Source organism: Pteropus vampyrus, unplaced genomic scaffold (assembly GCF_000151845.1).
Source record: "Pteropus vampyrus isolate Shadow unplaced genomic scaffold, Pvam_2.0 Scaffold440, whole genome shotgun sequence".
NCBI lineage: Eukaryota > Metazoa > Chordata > Mammalia > Chiroptera > Pteropodidae > Pteropus > Pteropus vampyrus.
This window is the reverse complement of record NW_011889221.1, coordinates 1,157,555-1,183,656: the sequence shown is the minus strand read 5'-3', so window position 1 is coordinate 1,183,656 and position 26,102 is coordinate 1,157,555. Positions and strand designations below refer to the sequence as shown.

General features: G+C 37.6%; 1 protein-coding gene across 1 annotated transcript in view; it reads left to right on the top strand.

Annotated features, from left to right (window-relative positions):
* LOC105306496 (threonylcarbamoyladenosine tRNA methylthiotransferase-like) overlaps positions 1-26,102 on the top strand; it is a 68,171-nt gene that overhangs the window by 31,658 nt on the left and 10,411 nt on the right. The window contains exons 3-4 of the mRNA XM_023524079.1: positions 2,024-2,202; positions 5,129-5,293. Coding sequence (XP_023379847.1) covers positions 2,024-2,202; positions 5,129-5,293 — 344 coding nt within the window. The remainder of the gene's footprint in view (positions 1-2,023; positions 2,203-5,128; positions 5,294-26,102) is intronic.

Below are 26,102 nucleotides of genomic sequence, written 5' to 3'. Positions count from 1 at the left end.
TTTAAGGTTATTTGAAATAGCTGATTCTCTTAAAGGTTCATTACGTTCACTTATATTCATTTCATTGCAACTTTAGTCTTTAAAGAATTTGAAGGAGAGCATTTATTATTTGTTTTTCTTGGGTTTTATTTTTTTGGTAGGGGTGGTGGGGATAGATTGTAGCAGCTTTTGATCAAAGTCTTAGCCTTTTTATGCTCATTTTTGCCTAGTAGTCTCTGGGGAATTTTAAGAGCCTCACCAATGAAATTAAAAAAAAAAAAAAAAAATCCGAGGCTGAGAGGACAAAAGGGTGAGTGGAGAGGTGTTTGCCACCATAAATTAATGCACAAAGCAGTTTTCCTGAACCGCTTTGACAAATAATAAATACTCACCTAGAAATAGTTCTCTGATGGTTGATCAAAAGCCCTGCCCTCTACTGTATAAACATAGCAAGACTTTCTAACTCTCTGTGTATATATTACTGTCATCATTATTATCTCCAGGTAAAATAGAACAGCCCAAAAATGATGACTACAACTGCCCACATTAATTCTAACAGGAGGAAAAAAGCAGCATACTTTTTAAGTGGCTCTACAATCACATATTGTTGTTAGATTAATTTCCTGAAAACTTAATGTTAGATAGAGTGTAATTGCAGATTTCCTTAAGAACCATTGACAGACACTTATCCTAAGTTATAAGCAACTCACACTGTGAAATGTGTGCAAACATTCTAAGTTTTCTTCCAGAAAAATATACTTCAATGAAACTAAGAATTCATCAGTCTTTTTTAATAAACAAAGCTCAAAGTAGAAGTTGAAGGAACTTTCTTTTGTTGCTACTTGATTTTAAAAGAGATTAATGTTGCAGGAACTTTATTGGTTTTCAGGGAATGAAATAAGTCTTTGATAAGTCTCATCCTAGAAACCTTACAACCTTGGGCTAAGGGTGCTACATTTTGAATGAAATAGTAAAAAAAAAAAAAAAAAAAAGTAAATTGTGGTGTATTTAGGTTTTGGCATTGTATGATGGAGAGGGGAGTTTTTTGTTTTTTTTTTTTTAATTGTTAGGTGGTCTATTTAGTGCAGCTGTGTTTATGTTTCCTAAATGGTAACTGCCTGAATATGGTGGCAAATCCCTACATATGAAAATTGGGATTGCTTTCTAAAAATCATCTTGCCAATGTGCTTTAATATGGAGGGTTATATTTATCAAGTAGCAATGGAAAAAATAATTCTTGGTTCAGTCATTCAATACAGCTGGTTGCTACATTAGACATTTTGACAGCCTTATAAAAATAATTAATCGATACTTAAAAATAAATAATTTCACAGTGGAATAAATTTGAAAATGGTAAACATTTTTTAGAATAGCCACATGTCTTTAACCAATTTTTTGTCTGATTCAACTTCTTAGTTATTAAAAAATGCATGCTTAGATCATGAACGTAGATTGGTCCTGAAGCGAATTAACAGTCTTATTTTTTTGCTGTCTTTCTCTTTTAAAAAGTGAATTTGAGGTCATGGCTGTAATAAAGAAGAGACAGTTGCCTATGACAGAGAAAATGTATATAATAAATAAATAGCTGTGTGAATCAGTCAGTATTTTCAGAATCATATGCAGTGTGTGAAATATTTAGGTGCAAGGACTTAATGACTAGTTTTTGGAGGCACTTTCTTTAGTGTTACATCCCTCATAACTCAAATTAGTGTTTATTACTATTCTATCCTATTGCCAAAATATTTTCATGAATTTGGATTAGAAGCAGCTTGTTCTGGCTTGTTTTGCAACTTTGTTTCAAGAAACAAAGTGATATTTAGAAGATTTTTGTATGTCTTGGAAGCCTTAATTATCTTACTTATGTTGAAGGAGGAAATAAAAGATCAAGTTTTGTTTCATAGTTATATAAGAAAATAAGGTTTCATACTATGCTCACTTTATATTCATATAGTTAATAAAATAATGTCTTTCAGGAAATTTAAATCCATGATTCTTATATTAGCTATTAGGTAACTAGCAATCTATAATCTACTTTAAATTCAAGAGGACACTACTTGCTGGTCAAGAACCATTTGGGCTACTACCATTTATGTTGGTGTTCGTCCTTATCTTTCCTTTTTCCTCTCCTTCTATTCCCAGATTGGTGAAAGACAGCAAGTGTTAGTAACAGAAGAATCTTTTGATTCCAAGTTTTACGTGGCACACAATCGATTCTATGAACAGGTAAGAGACACTTCTGTGTTATTAAGTTTTCTCCACAATGAAAAAGAGTTCTGAAAGCAAGTCAGTTTAAGCAAAAGAGACTTAAAAAGAAGGAGGGTTGTAGAATCTTGCTTCAGCAAGTCTATTTTATAGCCTCAAACCAGGCAGGCACACATGGGGCTTATCTTTTGTGGCTTGGTCTACAAAACAATGTCTGTAAAGGAATAAGTGTGTTTTAGTCCTCATTAATCTTTGACAGCGCCAGTCTTAGGCTTTTGAGAGTTTGGAACAGGCAGTTATCACTGCCAGAATTCCCACAGCCTGGCAAAGTAGAGGGGAAAGTCCTGTTCAGAGACAGGAAGGATGTCTGCATGGGCGACATCAGCATGGAAGGGCAGGGATTTCCTCTTACTGTCACAGCACTAATACAGGTTTGTTGGTCGGTTGGTCGGCTTTTTTAGTTCTGTTTAGTTTTAATATTTTTTTTTGACTTCCACCTTGATAAAAATGCCAGGAGCAGAGGGAAAAGAGTCTTTTCCTTGGATTTAACTCATATTGCATGAACAAGGCTGGAGAGCAGTGTGAGGATCAAACCAACTTCACTTCGATAGAGTTTTCTCTGAGGCCAGCCCAAAGGGCTCCTTACTTACTCTCCTTCTTTCCCTACCCCTTGTAAGCTAGCCTGCCTTGCCCCACCGGTAACCAGACTTCTATTACAGCATTTGGGATTCTACTTCCCCAGGTGGTAAAACAATTCAAAAGTGACAGAAGCAAACCGCATGCCTCCTTCAGGGGCATTGGGATATGGAGATGGGGCGTGCCCACTCAGATCGGAGACTCTCATGGGGACACAGGGATTTCATGGGTCATTCCTGGGTTGCATTAACTTTTAAGACCAAATGGGTCTTCCTCCTTTTTTGTTCCTTTCTCATCAAATGAGAAGTGAAGTTTTTTTCTATGCATCGTGGCTGGACTTCAAGCATGGGAAGGCTCTTAAGATCAGAGTAGGCAAGTCAGGTAAGGTATGATCATGGGCAGTTGACCGTACGTGTTAGAAAGCAGGGAGACAGTAGCTGAAGAGGCTGCTCCACCAGGAACAATCTCAGACCGGGCCCTGGGTCCTCACAAAATGTACGGGGAGCTTTTCATAGCCGAGACTAACCATCCCCATTCTGTACCCAGCAGTGACTACAGTTAAGAAAGGATTTCCAGCCCTCCATGTTTGAGCTGAGTCTCTTCCCTGTTTCCATCTCATTAGCTGACTCCAGATAGCCGTTTTCCTATTCAGGCCAACCTTCTGCTCAGCCCTGGGGAGGAGCTTGATTGTATTTTGGTTGCCTCTTCTCTCTCCTTTCTCTTGCCATCTGGGTTTTTGCCTCAGCGGGGAACTTTTTTTCCCCCTTCATTTTAAAGGCAATGGCATGCCTCATTAGCTGTTTCCTCCAATTTAAAGCAGTCGGGCTTTTTCCAATTATTAAAACTGGAGGGGGAAAATACACTGAGCCCTTCATTCAGATCAAGGCAGCAGATCAAGGAGTTATTCTCCCCCAGAATAGTACCAAATCTCCCAGGAATAGTTTACTCTAGAGATTTTCTTGTTTTATAAAAATTGATTTAAAAAGGCTTTCATATCCTGGTACTAAGGCTCTTTTAGTTGGTTTGCTTGCCATGAGTAATTCACCACCCAGGTGACCTTTTTCCTATACTTTGATGAAGCAGTGTACTCAGTGGTCATAAAAAATCAAACTCAGAAAGACCCAGATTTAATTTTGCCTCAGAGAAATTGGCTGTGGAACTTCTGGCTCTCCTCTGACTTTTTTTTTTTTTTTTTTTTTGTCTCTACAACTAAGCATATCAAAGATTTCATAGAAATTATTTTTCTAATAAGATGAGTACCAGAAGTAAAGATTGTATCAAGATATCAAAGTATTGCTGGATTAGAATTAGTGTATTTATTTTGGATCCTAACTTTAAAAGGTTGGCAAGTAGCTACAGTACTAAAATAAAAGTGTGAAGGAGACATAATGCATACAAACTGCCTATAAGTCCCAAAGGAGAGGAAACATTTGCTCCAGGTAAACAAGTACTTTTATCAGAAATCTCTAGTGGAAAGACAACATCTGACAGTTTTTTGTGAACTAGCCAAAGTACCCTTCAAAGTAGCTGATTCTACATGGAGGTAAAACTAACACATGTATTTTATAACAGAGCAAAAGAAATGAATGGCAACCATTAGTTAAAGGAGTCATTTACCTCCAAACACCCATGGTTGGGATATTGAAAAGGTTGCTTTTAAATGTTCATTTTCTTCCCCCAAAAACACATGCTCATGCACATGTGCACACACATACATACACAGAAACATGCAGGCCTTTATTTGAAGTGTCTACTCAAACCATCATTCTGACAGCTAACTTGGAAGCTATTAAAAGTATGAGGCTCTCATCAGTGTTGTCTCAGTTTTCTTCATTGCTTAGGGCAGCCAAGAGCAAAATATCAAAGTCCTTTCCAAAAGTGACTGGCTGACTGCTGGGGGATTTCCCAGTTCTGCCTTCCACATGCCTCAGGAAAGCAGGCGTCCTGCAATGAAAGAGCACTGTCTGCAGCCCGCCGCTCCTCCCAGAAGTGCCTTCCCTTCCTACTAGATCCCCAAGTCCTGGCGCAGCTGGAAGATGGAGCCTGTTTGAGATGGGATCCCAGGATAGAAAAGGGACCTTAGTGGACAACTGAGGAATTCTGAATAAAGTATGGACTTTAGTTAATAGTAATATGTCAAAATTATCGCATTAATTGTGATGATGTATCATACAAATCTACAATGTTAATAGTAGGGAGTGCGGGGTATATAGGAACTCCTTGCTCTCTTTGCAATAATTCTGTAAATCTAAAACTGTTCTAAAATTGTTTACTTTAAAAAGAATTAAGCCTTCTGAAATTTTTTTTAAAGGTTTTAGTGCCAAAGAACCCCATATTCATGGGGAAAATGGTCGAAGTGGACATTTATGAATCAGGAAAGCATTTTATGAAAGGGCGGCCAGTTTCAGACGCCAAAGTATGCACGCCATCCATCAGCAAACCATTAGCAAAAGGAGAAGTCTCAGGTTTAACAGAGGTGAGTAAAAGATGCTTTCCTCTCCACCCTGCTAGTAAAACAGCAGCTGTGGAAGCACAGTGATTCCAGACCATGTTTCTGTTATCATTTATAGTTCCCTTTTTATGCATGCATACGGTTTTAATCCTTTCCGACAGATTGAAATCTGAATTATAAAGATGCATTTTTGCTGATGCCTTTAGCTTTTTTTTTTGTTTAACTCTGCCTGTAAAGGGAATAAGCCGTTTCTGCTTCTAGGCTAGAAGTAGAAGGCAAAAGCCATTATTTTCAGGTGAAAGATTTAACACTGAAGATGGTCTGATCCAGTATGTTTCTGTGTCAGTAGATCCTGAATGGAAGGGGGTGAGGAAAAGAATATTTTCTTGCTTTACAAAGCTGTTTATAATATAGTAAAAATCTACAGTTAAAACAGGCACCAAACTATGCCAGTATATGTGCGTATGGTACTTCTCTCTAGGGTGTTAGCTGAATATCTGCTTTAGTCATGAGCAGTGAAAATTAAACATTTTTTTCTTTCTATAAAAAAGTAACCTGACCCTTATTTTATACCTTGGTAAATATGGCTGTTTGCCGAGCTCTCTCTTACATTTCATTGAGCTACAGTTGTAAAAGCTGATGGAGTGTGAAATGAAAATGTGTATCACATTTCTAAGCATCATTTGATGTCCTTTCTCCAACACAATTGTTAAGTACTCCAAGAAAAGTATATAGCAATGACTTAACATACAGGAAAAAAAGATAAGTGGTATTTATCTGGCCATATAATTCTAAAATTGTTTCAATACGTTTTATCTTTTCCCTCAAAATAAATTGCAAGGACATGTTAATTAAACTTTGGGAGTAGTGACAAAGAGGATACTATTATCTGTATTCTCACTTAGTATGGTGATACACTGTGGTGTCCAAACATGAGTGACCTCTCTCATGAGCTTGACAAGTGCATGTGAAGAATCTGTATGCACAGCCATCTGACTGATAATGGAATGACGTAGAATAGCCTTTGTCAAAACCCTGCCAAGTGTGTCATCCGGCTAAACCAGGAGTGAACTCTAAGCTTGATAAGCATAACCATTAATGTTTGCTGTTGTTTAAAAAATAAAAGATGTTTGGGGGTTGGGATGGATGGCCAGGAAGGAACCACATAATTCCAACGTTTAAATCATATTGCTAGAAACATGGTTTTTTGATATGTTATCTAATACTTAAGAAATTTGTAAAGGAAGTTGGCTTATTTTTTTTTTTTTTCTGCACTGTGTGTTTTACAAGCTTGATTTTAATATGCTGCAGTAAAAAAGATCACAACGAATGGCAATAGTGGACAAATTATTGTTTCAAAGACCCTGACTGATTTAATTCATTCATGTATGCCTATGGAAAAAGATGGTATTTTAAAACATCATCATCAATAATACATAAATCAGGAAAATTAGTACCCTTTAATTAGTTTCTTACCTATAACATTACTTTCTAGGAGGGCGGCCCTATTTAAATTCTATGGGGCAGTCTTTTCTACTCTACTTTTCCTCCCTCCAGCCTATAAAATGGTATTTTCGTCTGTCAGACCACCAGCCGTTCTCTGAGCTGGTATGGCCCAAAAGACCTAGGTGAGATGAGGACAATGGTCAGTTGGCTGCTGGCCCGCGTTGGCCTCTAGGAATAGTCTTATAACGTGCATGAGGCCAAAGGGTCAGGAATATTGATTTGAGTATTTGCATTATGGAAAACATCAGGCAAGTCCTTTATCACCATTCGTGACTTCATGTAAATTAATTAACACAGCTTTATGCTTCATTATTTGTCAGCTTTAAAGATATGCAAAACTCAGGATTGAAAAGCCTCTTTTAATGAATTTGTCCTGATGTCAAAATGTTTTCGCCGATGATAGGAACCAAAATAAATTAAGCAGGAACAGAACAGCTTCCATTTTTTTGTAGGATTTAGAAGTAGATGATAGAAGTTATAATCATGTCTTGGATATTCCAGGCACTTCGCACACTGATAAAGGTGCTGGCGCAATCAAATGAAAAAATTAGCTTAACCCTGTGGGTGAAGCACAGCCTTGGGTTTAGGTAGATCTGGGTTTACATCCGGACTTGCCAGTTTGCCCTAGGGATGTGACTCCTGAGCTTCAGTTTAGTCTGTTAAATGGGAATGATAATATCGATCCCAGTGGAGTTGTTGAAAGGAATACATTCAATAGTTTATGTAAACCACTTGATCCTATCCCTGGAAAGTAGTCAGTCAACAGTTACTAAGTGGGCATGGTCCCTTTTCCCCAAATTTTGTTGCATCTGGAAGAAGCAGACTCTGAAGATGACCTGGTACTAGCAGTTTGGGTTTCGTTCATTATTTTATCATGATCATGTTGCACGAGGGCAAGAGTGGGGTGAATTTCTCAATGAGGATAACCTATTCAGTATCTGAGAACCAATCCCATCAGAATTTCTAGCTTGCTGAAATTTCCTGAGGTTTTCTTGAATGATAATCTCCCCCTCCTACACACTTTATAAAGAAATCTGGAAAGGTCAAAGCATCTAAAGCAAAATAATGTGTTTAAAAAAATTATTTTTCATAGTAAATGAATTTCCTTGAGAATTTTATGATTATTCTTTAAGAATTTGGCCCCATGCTGCTGTGGACTTATTTCGTCTCACTTTAGGCCCTGCTGGCGTCTTTTGATAAAACCGGTGAGAGGTAAACAGACTAGGGGGAAAAGCACAGGCTGGGTGAGAGTCATGAGATCTGGATTATAGAATTCTGACATTTGCATGCAGTAACAGGTTTTGTGACCTTTTGTACATCAGTTAAGTTCCCTGAACCTCAGTTGTCCCTAAGATTCTGTGATTGAAATATTGCATTTGACAAAAATGAATGGAATGCCTACCCTGTGGCAGGACTTTGAAATCTATAAATATTAATAGAAATCGGGCCTTGCATTTTCAAATAATAATAGGTAAAGGCCTATAACATGATGGCAAATGAAAGCTATAATAAAGTCAAAAGGTTACTGTCCTCTAAGAAATTATATTCTAGTGGAAACTGCATATAGTAACATCTTTTTATGATTATTACTATTCTTTTCAGTTTGGTTAGAGGAAAGGGGGATTAGAAGGGGAGAATAAGAAAGACAGACAAAATGAGTCTGATCAACTTTAGGGAAGATGTGAGCCAAAATGCCACCTCCATCCTCATAGGGAACATTTTTTAATAAGTTCCATTTAAGGATAATTTATTTCAGAAAAAGGTTGTATAATTATTATCCAATGGAAGGCATCATAGAGTTTAAAGGGATAAAATATAAACCAAGGAAAGGCTAGGTCATGAAACTTTTGTCTGTAAATTGTCATGAGACTTTGTTTTTAGGAGGGAGAAGGGATGAGAGAAATTCCACAGGGAACACTTAAGTGTTCATGGATGATCTAGCATGATAATTCTCAAGTGTGGTCCCCAAACTTACAGCATGAGCAGTATCTGAGTACTTGTTAAAGAGACAAATTCTCAGGCCTCAACCCAGACCTGAGTCAGAAGCTCTAAGAGTGAGACCCAGTAATCTGATTTTTAATAAGCTCTCCAGGTTGATGCTGGTGCATGCTGAAGTTTGAGAAGCACTCTTCTGGGAAAATGACTCTCAAGTGGAGAGGAGTGTTTGATATTTGTAAGAGCAGTTTTAATATTTTAATGTAATAATACCAGATTTTCACAGTACCAGCTTTAGAAAATAGAGTTGAACAACATCTTGGATGATAGAGGCTGTCTCTCATCTGTGAATTAATAATTTTTCAGAAGGGGGTTATGAAAACGATGGTGGGGACAGGCAAAAGTTATGTGTGGGGATAGGTGGGTGGGTGGGGGAGTAGTTTAGTGGAAGGGGCCAGGGGAATACGAACTTTGAGAAAAACACAGTTCTAACATGTTGAGAGCATTGATATTTTTACATGCTCTGTCATAGAACTTAAATTTGTGGTAACATACCCTGTTCAATGTGATGATCTTTTTATACAATTGAAGTTTCTTTAGAAATTCCTATGCTGTTCAGTCATTTAATCTGAAGAAAACTTATGGGTAAACAGGACCTAAAGTCACTTGTACCAAATCCATGACCATTCGATAATATGAAAAATTATCTGAAAGCAGTCATCAAAAATTTGGACCAAAGTTGTTTTATCTCTATTATGGAAATTTTCTATTAATTGAAATTTGCAGGCATATGCAAAAGTAGAATAGTATAATTGCACATACTCATCACCCACCTTTAATGGCTGTCACCTCATAGCCAATCTTATGTCATCTGTGCTCTACGCCAACCCCCCTGATGATTTTCAGCAGAATTCCATTTATCATTTCATTTCATCTACATATATCAGAAAACATCTCTAAAAGATGGAGATTTTTAAAAAACGTAATCACAATACATTATCACATCTAAAAATAATTAACATTAATTCTTTATCTGACAATATTCAAATTTTGCAGTTTTTTAAACAGTATCAGGATGCAAATGAGGTCCATTCATTACAATTAGTTGGTATGTCTTGTAAATCATTTTTAATATCTCTTTTCTGTTGTTTTATTGCAGTTTATTTGTAAAAGAAACCAGGTCGTTTGTCCTGTGGCATTTCCCACAGTGTGGAATTTGCTAATTGTACCCTCTCATACAGTTTTACGGGGTTCTTTGCTGCCTGTTTGTTTTATAAGTTGGTAGTTAGATTTAGAGGCTTAATCAGATTCAGATTTGAGTTTTTGACAGGATTATTTCGTATGATGCTATGCATTTCATTATGAGGCATAGTAGTTGTGAGTGTTAGCAGTTGATAAGCATTGCCTAAGTGCATTGAGTCATTGGGGGTCACAAAATGGTGGCACTCTGATTCTGTCTTTCCTTCCTTATGTATTAGCTAAAAGTACTACTATGAAGAGAAACTTTCTCCTATCAATTTTTGTTTACCATGAGGCACAGTTCATGCGAGAAAAGTGAGAAAAGGGCTCAATACTTTCTATTTACCAGTTTTCAAATTTGAGTTGATTCTCTAGCATCTTCCAAAAGTAAGCAATGAGGGTTTTTTTAGTAATACTATGAACTTACAGATTTTTACATATTTGATGTGTTTTTATCTATAGTAGTTACTATACTTAATTGGTGCTCAAATTGTTGCATTTTTGGTTCCTCAATCCTTTTGACATTTTTCCCCCTGATTCATACTATTATCCAAATCAAATTCAGAACTTGTCTGTCTTACATCTGTAACTTCTTTATTCCACACTGAAAATCCCAGTTCCCAATAACTCAACATAATTATCACTTGCTTTATCTTGTAATATTCATATAACTGTCTGATAATAACCACACTAACACTACCACCAAGTTGTGATTACTGAAAACAGTCAAAGTTGTCGTGGTGGTTTTGCGGTTGTTTTTGTTCTTAGAGTTTATCTGCCTAGGGATGTACAGGCAAATAATGGTTTCAAAGTCGCCTGAAATTGTTCCTTCCCATACAGTTATAGCAAGAAACATTAGGAGCATTTGTTTCAGTTTGTTTTTCATTTTTAGAATTTTTTAAATTTAATTTTGTCTCATAATTATGTAAAATCTTTTGCAAAACCAAATCTACAAAAGTATGTTATACAGAGTCCACCTTCTACTTACGCCCGTCACCTCTACCTGATTACCTTTCTTACCTATTTAAGAAATTATTTGTTTTACTTTTCAGTTTATTCTTTCAATGGTTCATTTTAACAATATGAACAAATACATGTACATATTTTTAGCACTTCCTTAGATAAATTGTAGACACTTTTGCTGTTTTCACTTAATATATCTTGACAGTTATTGCATAACAGTATTTAGAAATTCAGTGAATGTTTTTAATGATTCTCGTTAGGCTATTAAACGATACATGAAAGTCTTATGTTGCTGTAGTATCTGAGATGAATAATATTGCCCTGTGTGAAATTTGCCCTTAGTCAAAGAAAAGATAGAATTACCTTATAGAGACTATCAGCTCCTAGACTGCAGGAGTCGACTGCAGCATGCTGAAAGGCATTAGGTGGTCAGAGAAACAGTAGGACAGTCAAGAGGGTAGGAGTGGTCAGTCATTCAAGCAAAACAAAGAAGGTCCAGAAGCTAATATTGGCAGTGAACATTTGCATCCCAGAAGAGAGGATGCTTTGGCCAATGGACTTCAAAAAGTCAGAAGACCATCTCAATTTGGAAATGAATGCATCTAGTTACCTTAGCCTGGTGCCATTATACATTTGATGCATTTACTTCCCTTTGTTGAGTTCATGTTTACCAGACAACCTTCTGATATTATAATTTGCCTTCCTCTGCAAATCTGCCTGCAGGAATAAAATAGGTTTGTTCAACCCTCTACAGGTGTGTTGTTAATAAATTGGCATTCTAGTTTTATACACTGGCTTCCTGCGTCCAGTCCATGTGGTGTCTTCTATGGGTGAAAATCAGTTTCTGAGCTTTCAAGGCTATGAGTCAAACCTTGAGCCAAGGCAGCAGGCCACCTCCTGTGGGCTTTGAGGGATAGCAGGAGATTTTTCCTCCCTAAATATCCGCTATTCTATTGGCTAAATGCTCCACGCTTACTGCTATGACTCAAAGCCAACATTTATGGGGTGCTTATTATGGGCCAAGTACTGTGCTAAATACTTTACATGCCTTCACTTATATCATCCTCATAGCCCTACGAGGAAGGTACTATTATTATCCCTCTTTCACAGATAAGGAATCTGAGCCTCAGTAACTCAATAAATACTTTATCCATAGTCAAAAAATGAGAAGATGAGAGAGGCAAAATAGGATTTATATCCAAGTTTTACCAACTTTCAAGCCTGCGTTTTTGTTTTTGAAATGTGGTAAAATATACACAATGTAAAATTTACTAACTTAACCATTTTTAAGTGTACAGTTCATTAGTGTTAACAGTATTTATATTGGCGTGCAACCAATCTCCATGACTTTTTCATCCTGCAAAACTGAAACTTCATACCCATTTAACAGCTTCCCATTCATTCTTCCTTCCAGCCCCTAGCAACAACCATCCTACTTTCAGCCTCAATGAATTTGACTACTCTGGCTACTTCATATGAAAGGAATCATACAGTATTTGTCTTTGTCTGACTGGCTCATTTCACTGAGTCTAACCGCCTTGAAGTTCATTCATATTGCAGCATGTGTCAGAATGTCCTTCCTTTCGAAAGCTAAATAATATTCCATTGTTGTACACATCACATTTTCTTTATTCATTCATTTGTCAATGGACACTGGGTTGTTTCTACCTTTTGGCTCTTATTAATAATGCTAGTATGAATATGGTTATACAAATATCTTTTTGAGACCTTGCTTTCAATTTGTTTGGCTATATATCCAGAAGTGGAACTACTAGATCATATGGTAATTCTATTTTTAACTTTTTTAGGAACCACTGTACTGTTTTCTACAGTAGCTATGCCATTTTACATTCCCACCCAACAGTGCACAAGGGTTCCAATTTCTTTACATCCTTGTCAACATTTGTTATTATTTTTGTTTTTGGTTTAGTTTTGGTTTTGGGGGATCTTTTGGGAGGAGAGGTAGTAGTAGCCACTTGATGGGTGTGAGGTCAAGCCTGGATTTTAAAACTCAGGCCCATACTGCCTTGCCTTTTGAATTACAAGATTCTTAATTATAACTTCTAAACAGTAGCTTCCATTTATATACGAGTAAGCTTATACCAGATACCAAAAAATAAAAAAATAGGAAAAGTAAACTGATGAGAACGTGGACAGTATTAATCATCTTCTCTGTGCTCTGTTAAAAGTAGTATTTGACTTGTAAGTCTGCCTTAGACAGACAAGAGAACATGGACACTACCGCTGTTTAATAAAGGCTAACTAGTTTTACTCCTAATGTTCTTATTCTTTTTATGGCCCATGCTCTAACAAATCACTTGACTCCTGCAATTTCTAAGATTGATATGTAAGAAATCAGAGCTATTTTGTGCCTGGTAGGAGATAGAAAATAAGAATATTCTCCCCTAATTCTAAATTTATAAATAAATTTTATTCCAAAGTTTTTCTCTTTTTGAGTCTATTGCTAGTGGTAAAGAATTGCTCTAAAGAAGAGATAGGGTGGCTTTGGGAAAAGAGCTCAAGATTTGGAGTCCGTCGACTTTGCGTTCAAATTACAATGTCTGTGATCTTGTACGACTGATTTCCTTGAATCACAGTTTCTTCATTTGTAAAATGGACATAACTGATTCACAGGAGATTAAATTAGATAATAGGGACGTAGTGCCTGGTACATACAGGTATATTAATATTTAATGAGGGGATTCAATAAGTATAGCTTTAACAGTGATTTCCTGGCTTTTAATTTTTTTACTTTAATTTTTTTTAAAAGGACTTTGCTTCCATGGGTTTTCACTCTACAAAATGATATAGATATTAATAACATGGATTCTCCATTCTGATTACTTGAGTTTGAATCCTCGTTTCATCACTTACAAGAAATATGACCATGGGCAAGTTACTACTGAATCTCTCTCTACCTCAGTTCTCTCCTCTAGAAATGGAGATAATAGTATGTACGTCATAGGATTTACATGGAAATGACCTAGCAGTCAATAATTGTTAGCTACTATCAATATTATTAATTTGTGATACATGCCAAGGCTTTGTTTTACTTTATGCAATGAAGGCGAAAATTGCACAACCTTTTATTATTTTAAATGTAATTATCAGCCATGATTTCCTACAAAATGGCAGGTGAAAGCAGACCAACTTAGGAGGTTCTTCCCGTGATGAGAGTAACAAATTGAGAAAAAGAGATTCAAACAGTCTTGTAGCATTGGCTCTTCTTACTGACAGAGATTTATTTCTCATTCTTTATGCCCACTTTTAAAGGAGAATAAAATGCCCCCAATTTCTAGAACGGAGAGCTGGATCTACTATTCTGTTTCTCACAAATGAGAGGAAGGCTGCCCCAGGGTGCCTGGCTGCCACCTGTTTCTCATCTTTTGGGACTTTGATCCTAATAATGGATTCACTTGAGCAGTTAGATAGCACAGCACCAACACAGCCGACTGCACTTAGAAAGGAAGCAGAAGTTTTCAAGGGTGGCATGGTTTGCCTCATTACCAGACAAAAGGCCAGCAGGATATTCAGGTGTAGTGAGTTTTATGTACAAAGTATACTATATTTTCAGAGCTTTGACCCTTAGAAAAGCACCGTTAAAATGCTTTCCTCTCCATCTAACATTCATTTCCAAAACCAATGAAGTGAAAGGGTCTATTAGTTCAGGGCCAGATTCGAAATCACATGAAAACTGCATTCATGAGGTTAAGAAATGGCTTAATAATTAAGTTAAAACAGTTGAAAGTGGATCTACTTTCAAACAGATCAGCTAACCGTGTTAGAGGCAAATGAGGGCGTGTTCCTTCCTATTTTCCTTCCACCCCAAGACATTGGCTCCAATCCCAAGCAGTTTTTCTAGTTTCTTTTTTTCTTTTTTAACTTTATATAAGATTGAATTCTTTGTTACCCACATGTTAAATTGGTGTCACAAACAATTAAAACCACAGTACATCTAATATTTAGTCCATTCTTTCACTTTGCATCTAATTAGTTTCCTTTGCAGGCCCATTAGGACATATTTGGGTTTTACAATCTAGATACATAGCTTTTATTCTGTGCTGCTGCGGTATATTTTATTGGACATTACAGCTCAACTAGTACGATTATGTCAGTTCAAAATATATTTAGTATGTTTGCAGTACCCTTCATGTGCCATCCAAAGTATCATCAGAATGAGCTGATGCTAAACAGTTAGCATTCATTTCACTTCCATCACTAATTATGCAATCACTGATGATAATTTTCCTCCTCCTGAGGCTTGTAGCTGGGGCATGGTAAGGGGAATCGCATGCATCAAGAAACTAATTGTGATTTGATAATAATAGCTACCATTTAGTGAGCCTCTACTATGTGCTGAGTGTTAAGGCTTTTTACTTGTATTACCTCAATTTTTTCTTCCAGCCTGGGCTAGGGCAGCTAGAACACGTGAAGTATTCCTTACACTGCTGTGCACACTCACAAAGAGGCATCGTAAGGTGGGATTGGGCAGGTACTTTCCCTGCCTCTCTATCCTTTGCCCACATTGAGGGGAGGGAATGAAAGGAGCAGTGAGCTGAGGCAAAGACATGGGCAGACCCCCAGAACAAGGAAGGGCTAAGGGCAAGAGAAAAGAATCGGGCTCCCTGAGCCTGAATCACACATACGACATGCAAGTAATACCTGGCTTCCTATGATAAGTTTTAGCATTATTGAACATAATATTATCTAGGCACTAAATATTGGAGATAGAAATAATGAATGTGATCTTGACCTCTGAGGAGATTTTCATCTGGACATTCTGGTAATACTACTATTCTATTGTGACCCCTGTAGGGAGGGATTGAGGGATTATGTAGGTACACTTGCTGCCCTGTGCAACATAACTGCTCTTGTGGTTAAAGTTTTATGGGTGATTTTTACTAAATCTGAATGAATTCATTAGAAACAAAAGTTATTCTTCATCCTAAAAGGACCAAATGGAAAAAGCTTCCTTATGAAAACCAAAGCCGTCTCTCAGAAACACCCAAACCTGAAAGATCATTTAAGCCTAATCTCCTGTCCCTTCTGGCTGGATCTAGGGGGACTCCAGGAGGATATGAACTCCTGTAATGATTTAAAGCCAGGTGTCCAGAACTGTTCTTTGCTGCTCTCATTTTGACTACATTACTTTGCCTTCAAATGTCTTTCCTTTTTACTCAGTCAACAGTTATCAGTGCCAAGTATGGCCATGTATCTCAGTTTGTCTGAGACAGTTTCAGTTCATATCCACTGTACTGATACACTTAATAATAGTACCCCTTTTTCATTCCCCTGAAGTATCTTGGTTTGGATGATAAATTATATGATCATCCTGTCAATTCCTAAAGTAGACCCAGCACTGTGCTAAGCACTGCTTAGGTTACAGAAGTCTAAGAAGTGATTCTTGCTCTCAAGGAGATGAAAATCTAGTTGGGAAGAGAAGATATGTGCATATGAAACAAAATCTATAATATATCCCATGCTAAATTAGATGGTATCAGTTCATAAAGGATTAGAAGATAGGAGACCTCTGAAGACTTGTGGTATTAGGGTATGTATGAATCAGGATTCTTTGCAGACAAAAGAAAATAGTTCACTTAGTTTAAACAGGAACGAGTTTCAGAAGGGATACTAGATAGTCCACAGAATTATTGGAAGGGCTGGAGGTAGACTCTTTGCTGAGTTTTCTAGAAAACAACACCCAGAGCCACGTAGAGGCTGCTGGTAAGAGATGTTACCTCTGCCCCCTGTCCCCTGCCCCTCCCTAGCAAGGCAGAGTTTCCAAGTTTGTACCGTAGAGACAAACATAGGATGGAAAATGTTCCTTAGAAACTATATTAGTAAGGTAAAAATGCCATTAAGGCGAACTGTCATTGTGGAGAGAGTGTTTAAACAATTTCCACTACAGAGGGTTTCATGGATGTGGTGAGATTAGAACTGGACTTTGAGGGTGAGAAGAACTTAATTAGGCAAGGGAAGAAAGAAATTTTCCACAGTGAGAAATTTTTCTCAATAAGAAATTTTTCTTTACTTTTCTCCAAGTGGTAGAGTGAGTGCACAGGAATAAATCTGGCTTTTGTGGGGGCATCCATATGCAGAAGTGAGCAGTGGGAGGAGGTGGAAAATCACATTCATTATGAAGAGTAGAACCTATGGGTTTTGAAGTCAAATAGAGTTTTAACACGTTAGACAAGAAAGCACATGTATTAGTCCATGATAATTTAGACTGTCCTGCAGTAACAAATTAACTCTGAAAACTCAGGCTTAACATAACAAAGGTTAATTTTCTGCTCGTTCTGCAACACATCTACTACCATTAATGGGCAATTTGGAATCAGATATTGTCTGTTCCACACAGCCACTCAGGGACCCAGGTTGACTGCAAGAAGAGAGTTGCTGGAGAACCAGACTTTTCACTGCCTCAGCACAGGAATGGCATATGGTTTTTCTATGCACATCCATTGGCCAGAACCATTCACATGACTCTACTTAACTTCAAGAGTCTGGGAAATACATGCTCCTGTATAAATAAGATATGGGTGAATACTAGAAGTTTCTACCTTGCACTTTGGAAAGTTTTTGAGCCCGAGCATAGCAGTGAAACTCATCTGTGTGAATAAAAGCTCATGAGAGTAGGGCTCCCTGTCTGTCCCTTTCACCACCAGCTCTAGGTCCTAGCACAGTGCCTGGCTCAGAGTTGGTGCTCAGTACATATTTGTTGAATGAACTTGGCTTTCAATGACATTCAGGGTGGAATGGATGGTTTCTTTACCAGACTCAGGGAAGTTGAGAATACCTGAATAGGTTGAAATGTTCTGTACCTCGACCTAGGAAATTAGTATATTTTTCAAGGGCTAAAAAAGTCATAGTCAAGCCACCCAACCTGCTCTTTGAAGTCATTTGGCATCTCAACAGGCAGATTGCAAAACCCCCTTTTTAAACTGATGATAATCTTGCAAATTTAAATTCTTTTCATGGGAGCTGTAAAGATGTATACTTCAGAGCTGTGCATGCTTCTAACCATAAATTTTAGTTTTCTTTCCTTTTACTTTCTAGTGATGAAAGTGATGGCTTGTTTCTCCTGTCGTACTCAGGGTATTGACTTTGAGTTGTGCCTAAAATAATAGAACCATGAATATCTTTGTTTTCTAACGTAGTTTGCGAAGTATTAAATTTAAAGTGCTTTGGGAGAAACAAATTTGCTCCTGTCCCTCTATCTCCCTGATGCAATTCTGTAAAATTACTGAGAAACATAAATATTCAAGCCATATGTCAAGTTGACAGTTATCTGGTAGGAAGTTAACCTATAAAAATAGGATGCAGTGCCTTTCAGATTTTCCACCACTTGAGACAGAAATCGAGGGACCAGAAAAGTAAAGAAATATTGCAGATGTATTTTATCATGATCAGCATCTTCCTTCTAGAGGCCCCTGGCTCCCAGAGCTTCTCTTTTGTAAATATCCACTTTGAAAGAATCAAGTATCTCTTTAAGCACATGAGCTTGGGGGTCATACTGTGTGGATTTGGAATTTTGGCTCTGTCCCTTACTAACTGCATAGTCATTGGCTGGTCACTCTCTAGGTATGTTTCCTGCTTTATAAACTGAGAGTAATCGAATCTATTTGATAGATAATTTTGACAGTGAAGTGAGATAATTCATGGGAAGCAATGCAGAGCAGTACCTGGCACATAAGAAATGACCAGTGATTATGTGGTGTGAAATTGGTGGCATGATGGTAGCCACTGAAGATTTATCTAGGCCTAGTTAATCAAAATACTAGTAATATCATATCCATGGACATGGGTTTTGTTTTGCCCAAATCACATATGTACCATGAGAAGACTTGTTCACTGGTTTTTCCAGGCATATTTAAAACCATTATTTGTAAAGTATATTTGCCTAAAATAAATACTTTGTGATTAAGTTTCCCTTTTTCATTGACTTCGAGTGGTTCTTTCTTTTCTGTTATCCTTCAGATGAGGTCAGTTCCTTTGAACTATCACAGAGCATTCATGGTATATGATAGTGTTACATGCTACCGGCCCTTTTCCTTTAAATATTCTTGGGGAGGTGAATTTCTCTTTTCTGAATTGTATATCTGAAAATAAACACAATTTGCCTATATGGTCTCCCTGTTTCTACACTCTATATCGATCACATCATGTCTCTTTTCTGCTCATACCCATCTAGGATTCCATTGGACCTAGCATATGTACCCCAAAATTGAAAGCAGGCACTCAAACACTTGTACACTAATGTTCATAGCAGCATTATTCACAATAATCAAAAGGTGGAAACAACCCAGGTGTCCATCAACAAATGAATGGATAAACAAAATGTGGTGTACACATACAGTGGAATTTTATCAAGCTATAAAAAGAAATGAAATTCTGATACATGCTGCCATGTGGATGAACCTTGAAAACATTATGCTAAGTGAAATATTAGGACAGATATTATATGATTCTACTTATATGAAAGATCTAGAATAGGCAAATGCATAGAGACAGTTAGTCGATTAGAGGTTCTCAGGGGCTAAGGGTAGAGATGAGGAGTTATTTCTTAATGGTTACAGAGTTTCTGTTTGGAGTATTGAAAAAGTCTTAGAAATAGGCAGTGGTGATGGCTGTACAACATGACGATTGTAATTAATTCCACTGAATTGTACACTTAAAAATGATTAAGATGGTGAATTTCATATTATGTATATAACATTACATATATATGCATAAAACAAAGTTCCTGTAATGGCCTATAAGGCCTAGTGCCTTGGCCCGCCATTGCTTCTCTTATATTGTCATTGACCCCTCCCCCCCGACCCCACCCCCGAAGCACTCTGGACCAGCACACTGGCCTTCATCCTGCTACTTGAACTTGAACATAGCAGGTACCCTCCCTCAGGAAGGCCTTTCCACTTGCTAGTCTCTCAGCTTAGAACGTGTTTTTCTTAAATGTCTGAATGACAGGTCTTTCATCTCCTTCATTCAGGTATCTGCTGAAAGACCACCTTATCAGTGAGGCCTTCCTGAGTAACTCTCTGTAAAATAGCCACCACCATCATCTGTCATAACCTGGTGCCCCCTTTCTATACTGTTTTTCTCCATGATACAACTCACCATCAGACGTACCAAATATTTATGTTCATCTCCATTTATATTAAAATGGAAGCCCCACAAAACCCACAAATGCCAACCAAAATAAAGAAAACAGAAGCAAAGACAAGGAAGCAATGAAAACACTGAGCTACCAGAAAGCAAAAGATAAAATGGCTTAAAGAAGACCTCATATTTCAGTAATCACCCTAAATGTAAATGGACTGAATTCACCAATAAAAAGGCACAGAGTTGCAGATTGAATCAAAGAACAAAACCCAACCATATGCTGCCTCCAGGAGACACATCTAAGCTCCAAAGACAAATATAGACTCAAAGTGAAAGGGTGGACACAATAGAATATATAGATGTCAAATTATAATGAAAATTATATAATTGTATAACCAATGTTACCCCAATAAACTTAAAAAAATAAAAAATAAAGGAAGCCCCATCCATGAAGGCTGGTATATTTTGCTTCAGTCACTTGTCTTACTATCTAGAACAGTGCCTAGCATGGAGCAAATGCTTAGTAAATGTCTGTTGAATGAATGAACTTATGATGGAGATGTATGTACATCCCTTACTAAAAGGGATTGCAGGACCAAATATCTGGTTATTCTGTAGTATCAGTTAACTATACTATAAATGCCTCATGACAACCACAAAACCTTAGTAGAGTTCAGCTAATCTCAACCAGACTTACTCATGCATCTGCAGTCAACTGTAGGGTAGCTAAGCAACTTTTCTAACCTTGGTGGGGCTTGCTGACATGTCTGGTAGTTCAGCTGGCAGATCTAGATGGCCTCAGCTGGGACTACTTGGATGAATCCACCCTGTTCCATGGATCACATCCTATCACAGGCTAGCCTGGGTATGTTCTCATAGTGAAGGCAGAGGAAAAAGAACAGCAAACAAGTGCTTTTCAAGCCTCAGCTTGCTTTTTGTGTTCAATAACATCCCGCTGGCCAAAGAAGGTCACATAGTCAAGACCAGGGAGGGCACTACGCAGTTATGTGATAGAAAGCACAGACACAGGAGGTATGAAGAGTTGAGGCCATTAATTTATTCTTTCTGCCGCACCTGATGAAAGCCCATCTCTTTTGCTCCTGAGCTGAGCATCTTTCCACCCTTTTTCTGTAGCCCCACAAGAATTCACATTCTTCTTCAACCTTAGATCCAGTCATTCCAGCTCTACAACTCAGTGTCTTGTTTTTAGATATTGAGTTGTAGAACTGGAAGTGTTGGATCTAGTTTTTGTGGGATTTGTTTTGTTTAGTTTTGTTTTTTAATGCATTTTTCACGTGAAGAATCCAAAAGCTAAAAGTTAGTAGAAGTTAAGGGATTTTTTTCTCATGGTCTTCTTATGAGAAAATTAAGTACTCTAGAGCAGAGGTCCTCAACCCCTGGGCTGCAGACACCAGTACTGGTCAGTGGCCTGTTAGGAACTGGGATGCACAGCAGGAGGTGAGTGGCAGGTGAGCAAGCAAAGCTTTATCTGTATTTGCAGCTGCTCTCCAGCGCTAGTATCACTGCCTCAGCTCCATTCTAGATCATCAGGCATTAGATTCTCATAGGAACACTGGTCCCTGAATCCAAAAAGTTTGGGGACCACTGCCCTAGAGTATGGTGGTATTCTCTGAAGTGCATGTACCCAATAACTCAACTAAACATTATCACCCTTGGGGCCTGTGGTAGGCAGAAAATCAGGCCCCAAACATGTCTGGGGTCCTAATGCCAGGAAACTGAGAATATGCTAAATTATATGGAGGGACCGGGGATTAAGTTATGGATGGAATTAAATTTGCTAATCAGTTGACCTTAAAGAGATTATTGCGGATTATCTAGGTGAACCCAGTGTAATCAAGATAGTCCTTAAAAGTAAAAGGACAGCAGGGGAATCAGAGGTCAGAGTGATGGGAATGCTGATGTTCGAGGATGGAAGGGGAGTCAGGATCCAAGGAATGCAAGCTGGAAAAGTCAAGGAAATGGATTCTCCCTCAAGCCTCAAGAAAGAGGACAACACTTCTCTTGATATTAGTCTAATTAGACTCATTTCAGACTGCTGAGCTCCAGAACTGTAAGATGATAAATTCATGGTTTTAGCCAGTTTGTGGTAATTTGTTACAGCAGCCTTAGAAAATGAACACAGGAACTGATCTTATCCTGTAGAATCCAAGTAAAAAATGTGATGTGTTATTGGCATCTGAATGACTGTTTATGTTCTGTTTTCCACATTAGCCAGTAATTTTATAAAAAGTGGAGGTGGATGCCTTGAGAGATGGGAAAGAGGAAGTGGTAAAAGAGAAGAGGTAGATTAGTTACTGAGCCCATCGAAGAAAAGAAAGCAGTTTTAGAGAGACAGCTGGAAGAGTTAATGTCCTCAGGAAGTCCTGGCCCTATAGCTTGAGCCCCACAATCTGGGGCAATTTTTTCTACCTTTGACAACCCCTTCCCCCTCCCCTCTCTAGCCTAAACCCTGCTAGAGCTTCTAACTTAAATCACATAAGCCATGATGGGGACTTGAGATTGGCCCATACTTGCAACGATTCCTCTAGTCTGGGTGATACCCCCAAGAGTAGAATTGCTGGGTTGGCAGGTGTGCGCAGCTTCCACTTTACTAGATAACATCCCACCGTTTCCCAGAGCGCTCGTGTTACTCTAGGCCATCACCAGCAGCAGCGTCGAAGTGGTCTGATGCTTCTATGTTCTCACTGTTACTTAACGTTGGTAGGCTTTTTACTTTTTGCCACCCTGGTATATGTGAATTGCTATCTCCTTCTGTGTTAACTTGTGTTTCTCTAATTACAAATGAGTTTGGGCATATTTTAATATATTTATTGGTTTTCTTTATGTATTTATTCAGAATTCCTCTTCAATAAAGAGTCTGCATAAGTCTTTTGCTCATTTTCTTCTGTTGAGTTGATACCTTCTTAGTGATTTTTAGGATTTTTTATATATAGTTTAAAGTCAGCTATATGTGAAGTAAGAGTATCTTCTCCTAGTTTGTGGCTTTTCTTTTAACCTCTCTTTGGTGCCCATAGAACTTCGTGTATTTTTGTGATTTAAGAACCATTTCCCTACCTTGTAGGTTAGAAAAGTTTTCTGCCCATGTCGCCTTCTAAAATTTTTCCAGTTTTGCCTCCTCCAGGTATGTAATCAATCTGTCTTGTAATTGATTTTTAAATATGGTAAGTAGGAGTCAAATTTCATTGTTTTACATGTGTATAATCAATTGTTCCAGAAAATTTTCTTGAAAGTCCATCTTTCTTGCTGGTCAGCAATGCCTCTGTTATAAATAATGTTTCAATATTATGTGTAAATCAGTTTCTAGCCCTCTACCTGGCATCTTTTCATATTATTATCTCTCACTATTTAACAAATTACATCACAAGTTAGCAGCTTAAAACAACAAGTATTTATCATCTTAGAGTTTCTGTGGGTCAGAAATCTGGACACAGCTTAGCTGGGTGCCTCGCTCTCAGTGCCTGTCATGAGGCTGCAGTCAGGGTGTCAGTCAGGAGTGCTATCTCAACTGAAGCCTCAACAAGGGGAGGATGTGCTTCTAAGTTCATTTCTAAGTTCATGTACTGAGGCCAGGATTCAGTTTCTCGTGGGTTGTTAAGTTAAGGTCCAGGTCCTTTGCTGGCTATTGGTCAGAGGTCTCCCTCAGTTCCTTCTCATGTGGCCTTCTGTATAGGGCAGCTCACAACATGGCAGCTGGCTTCCCTCAGAGCAGGCAAATGGAGAGAGTGAGAAAGATGGAAGCCACAGTTTTTTGTAACCTAATTTCAGGAGTGACACCCTATCATTTATGTGTTTTTAATTAGAAACAAGTCAGTAAGTTTAGCCCGTTGTCAAAGGAAACATATTACACAAGAATGTGGATACCCGGAGACGGGGATCGTCGGGGCCATCATGGAGCCTGCCTTCCACTTTTATAGTCATATACGTTATTTAATATCTTAATCTTCTCCTAATTATTTTAAGCAACTTTCGATAGAATTATTTTTTACTTTTAAATAACTGTTCGTATTCAAAGTAGAAATAGAAAGGGAGAAAGGGCATGCCTTGGAATAAGTTTTTGGAAGAATGCATAATGGAACTTTGGAAATGATGGGAAAATAGGTAGAGACATGAACTTTATTCAGGTGGCTGAGTTTCGTGTAATTATAGTATATGTACCATGTAATTTTTCTTAACTAGTTTATTTGAATGTTCCAAGCTGAATTATTATCATGGTGATCTACAGGCAACATTTTTTTACTTTTTAGCTCATCATTTATGAGACTCTTTGAGACAGAACAAAGCACCTGCCATCTCCTTTATTCATTTTATGCAATTCATGGAGCTCAGTGATGATAAAACCACATCTCCAAATGTCATTGAAAATGATACTTAGAACAGGATGGAAAGGGTCGCATTGTAATAGCAGTTAACATACACATGGCTCCTTTTTCATTTAAAACACAAACGTCTGCCAACCCACTCTCTCATGGTTACCTAGTTGGAAGAAATCCTTAGGAGTAATTATTTTGAGGTGAATTGATTACTTAAAGATTAACTTCAGTACACTCAATTGTTATGTTCATCAGGATCCTAGTTCACAGCTTCCTGTATACACTTCATGGAATGAGAATGGTTTGGGTTGTGATTTAAGAGATTATTGAAAGGACTTCATCATCAGTAAAGCATCTTGACCCAATTCACTTTTTCTTCCCTGAGCTTTGCCACACCTATGGAACAGCTTTAGTTTGTATTAATGCCTGTCTCCAGCCAGTAATTCGGAATAGATGAGTTCAGATTTCTGCCACTATCATGAACATTGTAATTGCAGCCTTCATAGTTCTAAATGAACTTCTTGGTTCCTTGCTTATTCCAAGGCAGTGTGTGTGTGTGTGTGTGTGTGTGTGTGTGTGTGTGTGTGTGTGTGTGTACACATACTTGTCTATACATCTATGACTGATATTTATTTATCAGAAGAGAGACCTGTATAAGTTCTAGAGTAATTTCCAAACTTTGATATAGTAAATAAATAACTTGGGTTTTCCTTAAGTAGGGCTAGTAAGAAAACCTTCTCTGTTTTGCCTTCTCTTTAGAGAAAAGAATTTTTAGTAACAACGAAGAAGTAAAAATAAATGTATCTCCAGCTAGGATGCCAGATCTCTGATAACATACCTTTTGGCAAAGCTTGCAACCTCTTATTTTTTGTAGAACTAGAGAGATTATGTATAAACAGATGACAATGTACTACTGTTGGCGAACATTTTTATACTATGTTATTTATCTTAGATCTGATTCTCCTGCCCTACCCTTCCCTCCTTATTTTGGTAAATGTAATGTGTAGAAAATTAAGAAAGTGTAAACTCATTTGAATGGACATTGGTGTTAAGTTACAGATGAAGAAAGTTAAAGAAGATGACAGTATTCAGATAGAAGGCCACCACTAGAGGACCGGGAAGGCATTACAGACACTGAGCAGCTCTTTGTTCATTCCTTGTTTTCAGGGACTGATGGAGCAGTTTGTGTTAGGGCTGCTTACCTTAAGAGGTGCTTCCTTAAATTTATATCCTGGGGAGTAAAATGCACTTAGGATGGATAGCTTTCTGATATGAAGATAATTTTGTATTCAAAGTAAACTCTTTTGAAGTTGGGGGTTTTTTTTCCTGATACACTGCGTAATGTATATTTTAAAAAAATTTCCTTGCATTGATTACGTATTTGGTTTCGATAGATTTTCTGAATAGGCTATAAGTTCAGGCTAAGTTAAAAAAAAAAAGCAATTCTGAAATCTCATTTATTTTGAGTTATGAGCCATCAAACGATTTTTTCTTTATCCCTGTTAGCGTCCACTCTAAGCTCTAACAGTGCCTCCGAGCCATGAAAAAAATTTACACATAAGAAGTATTTTGAATCCATTAAAAGAAGTTGGGAGCTTAAGAGTCATTTTCATATCTCTTGAGTCGGATGAATTGAGATCTTACACAAAATAATAATTAGGTGATGGGTAGATGCCAAGCCTTGGTTTTTGATATGATTATCGCTGTCTTTCATTTAGCACAGTTCAAGTTAGAGGGTTGTGAGATCTCAAAGAGAA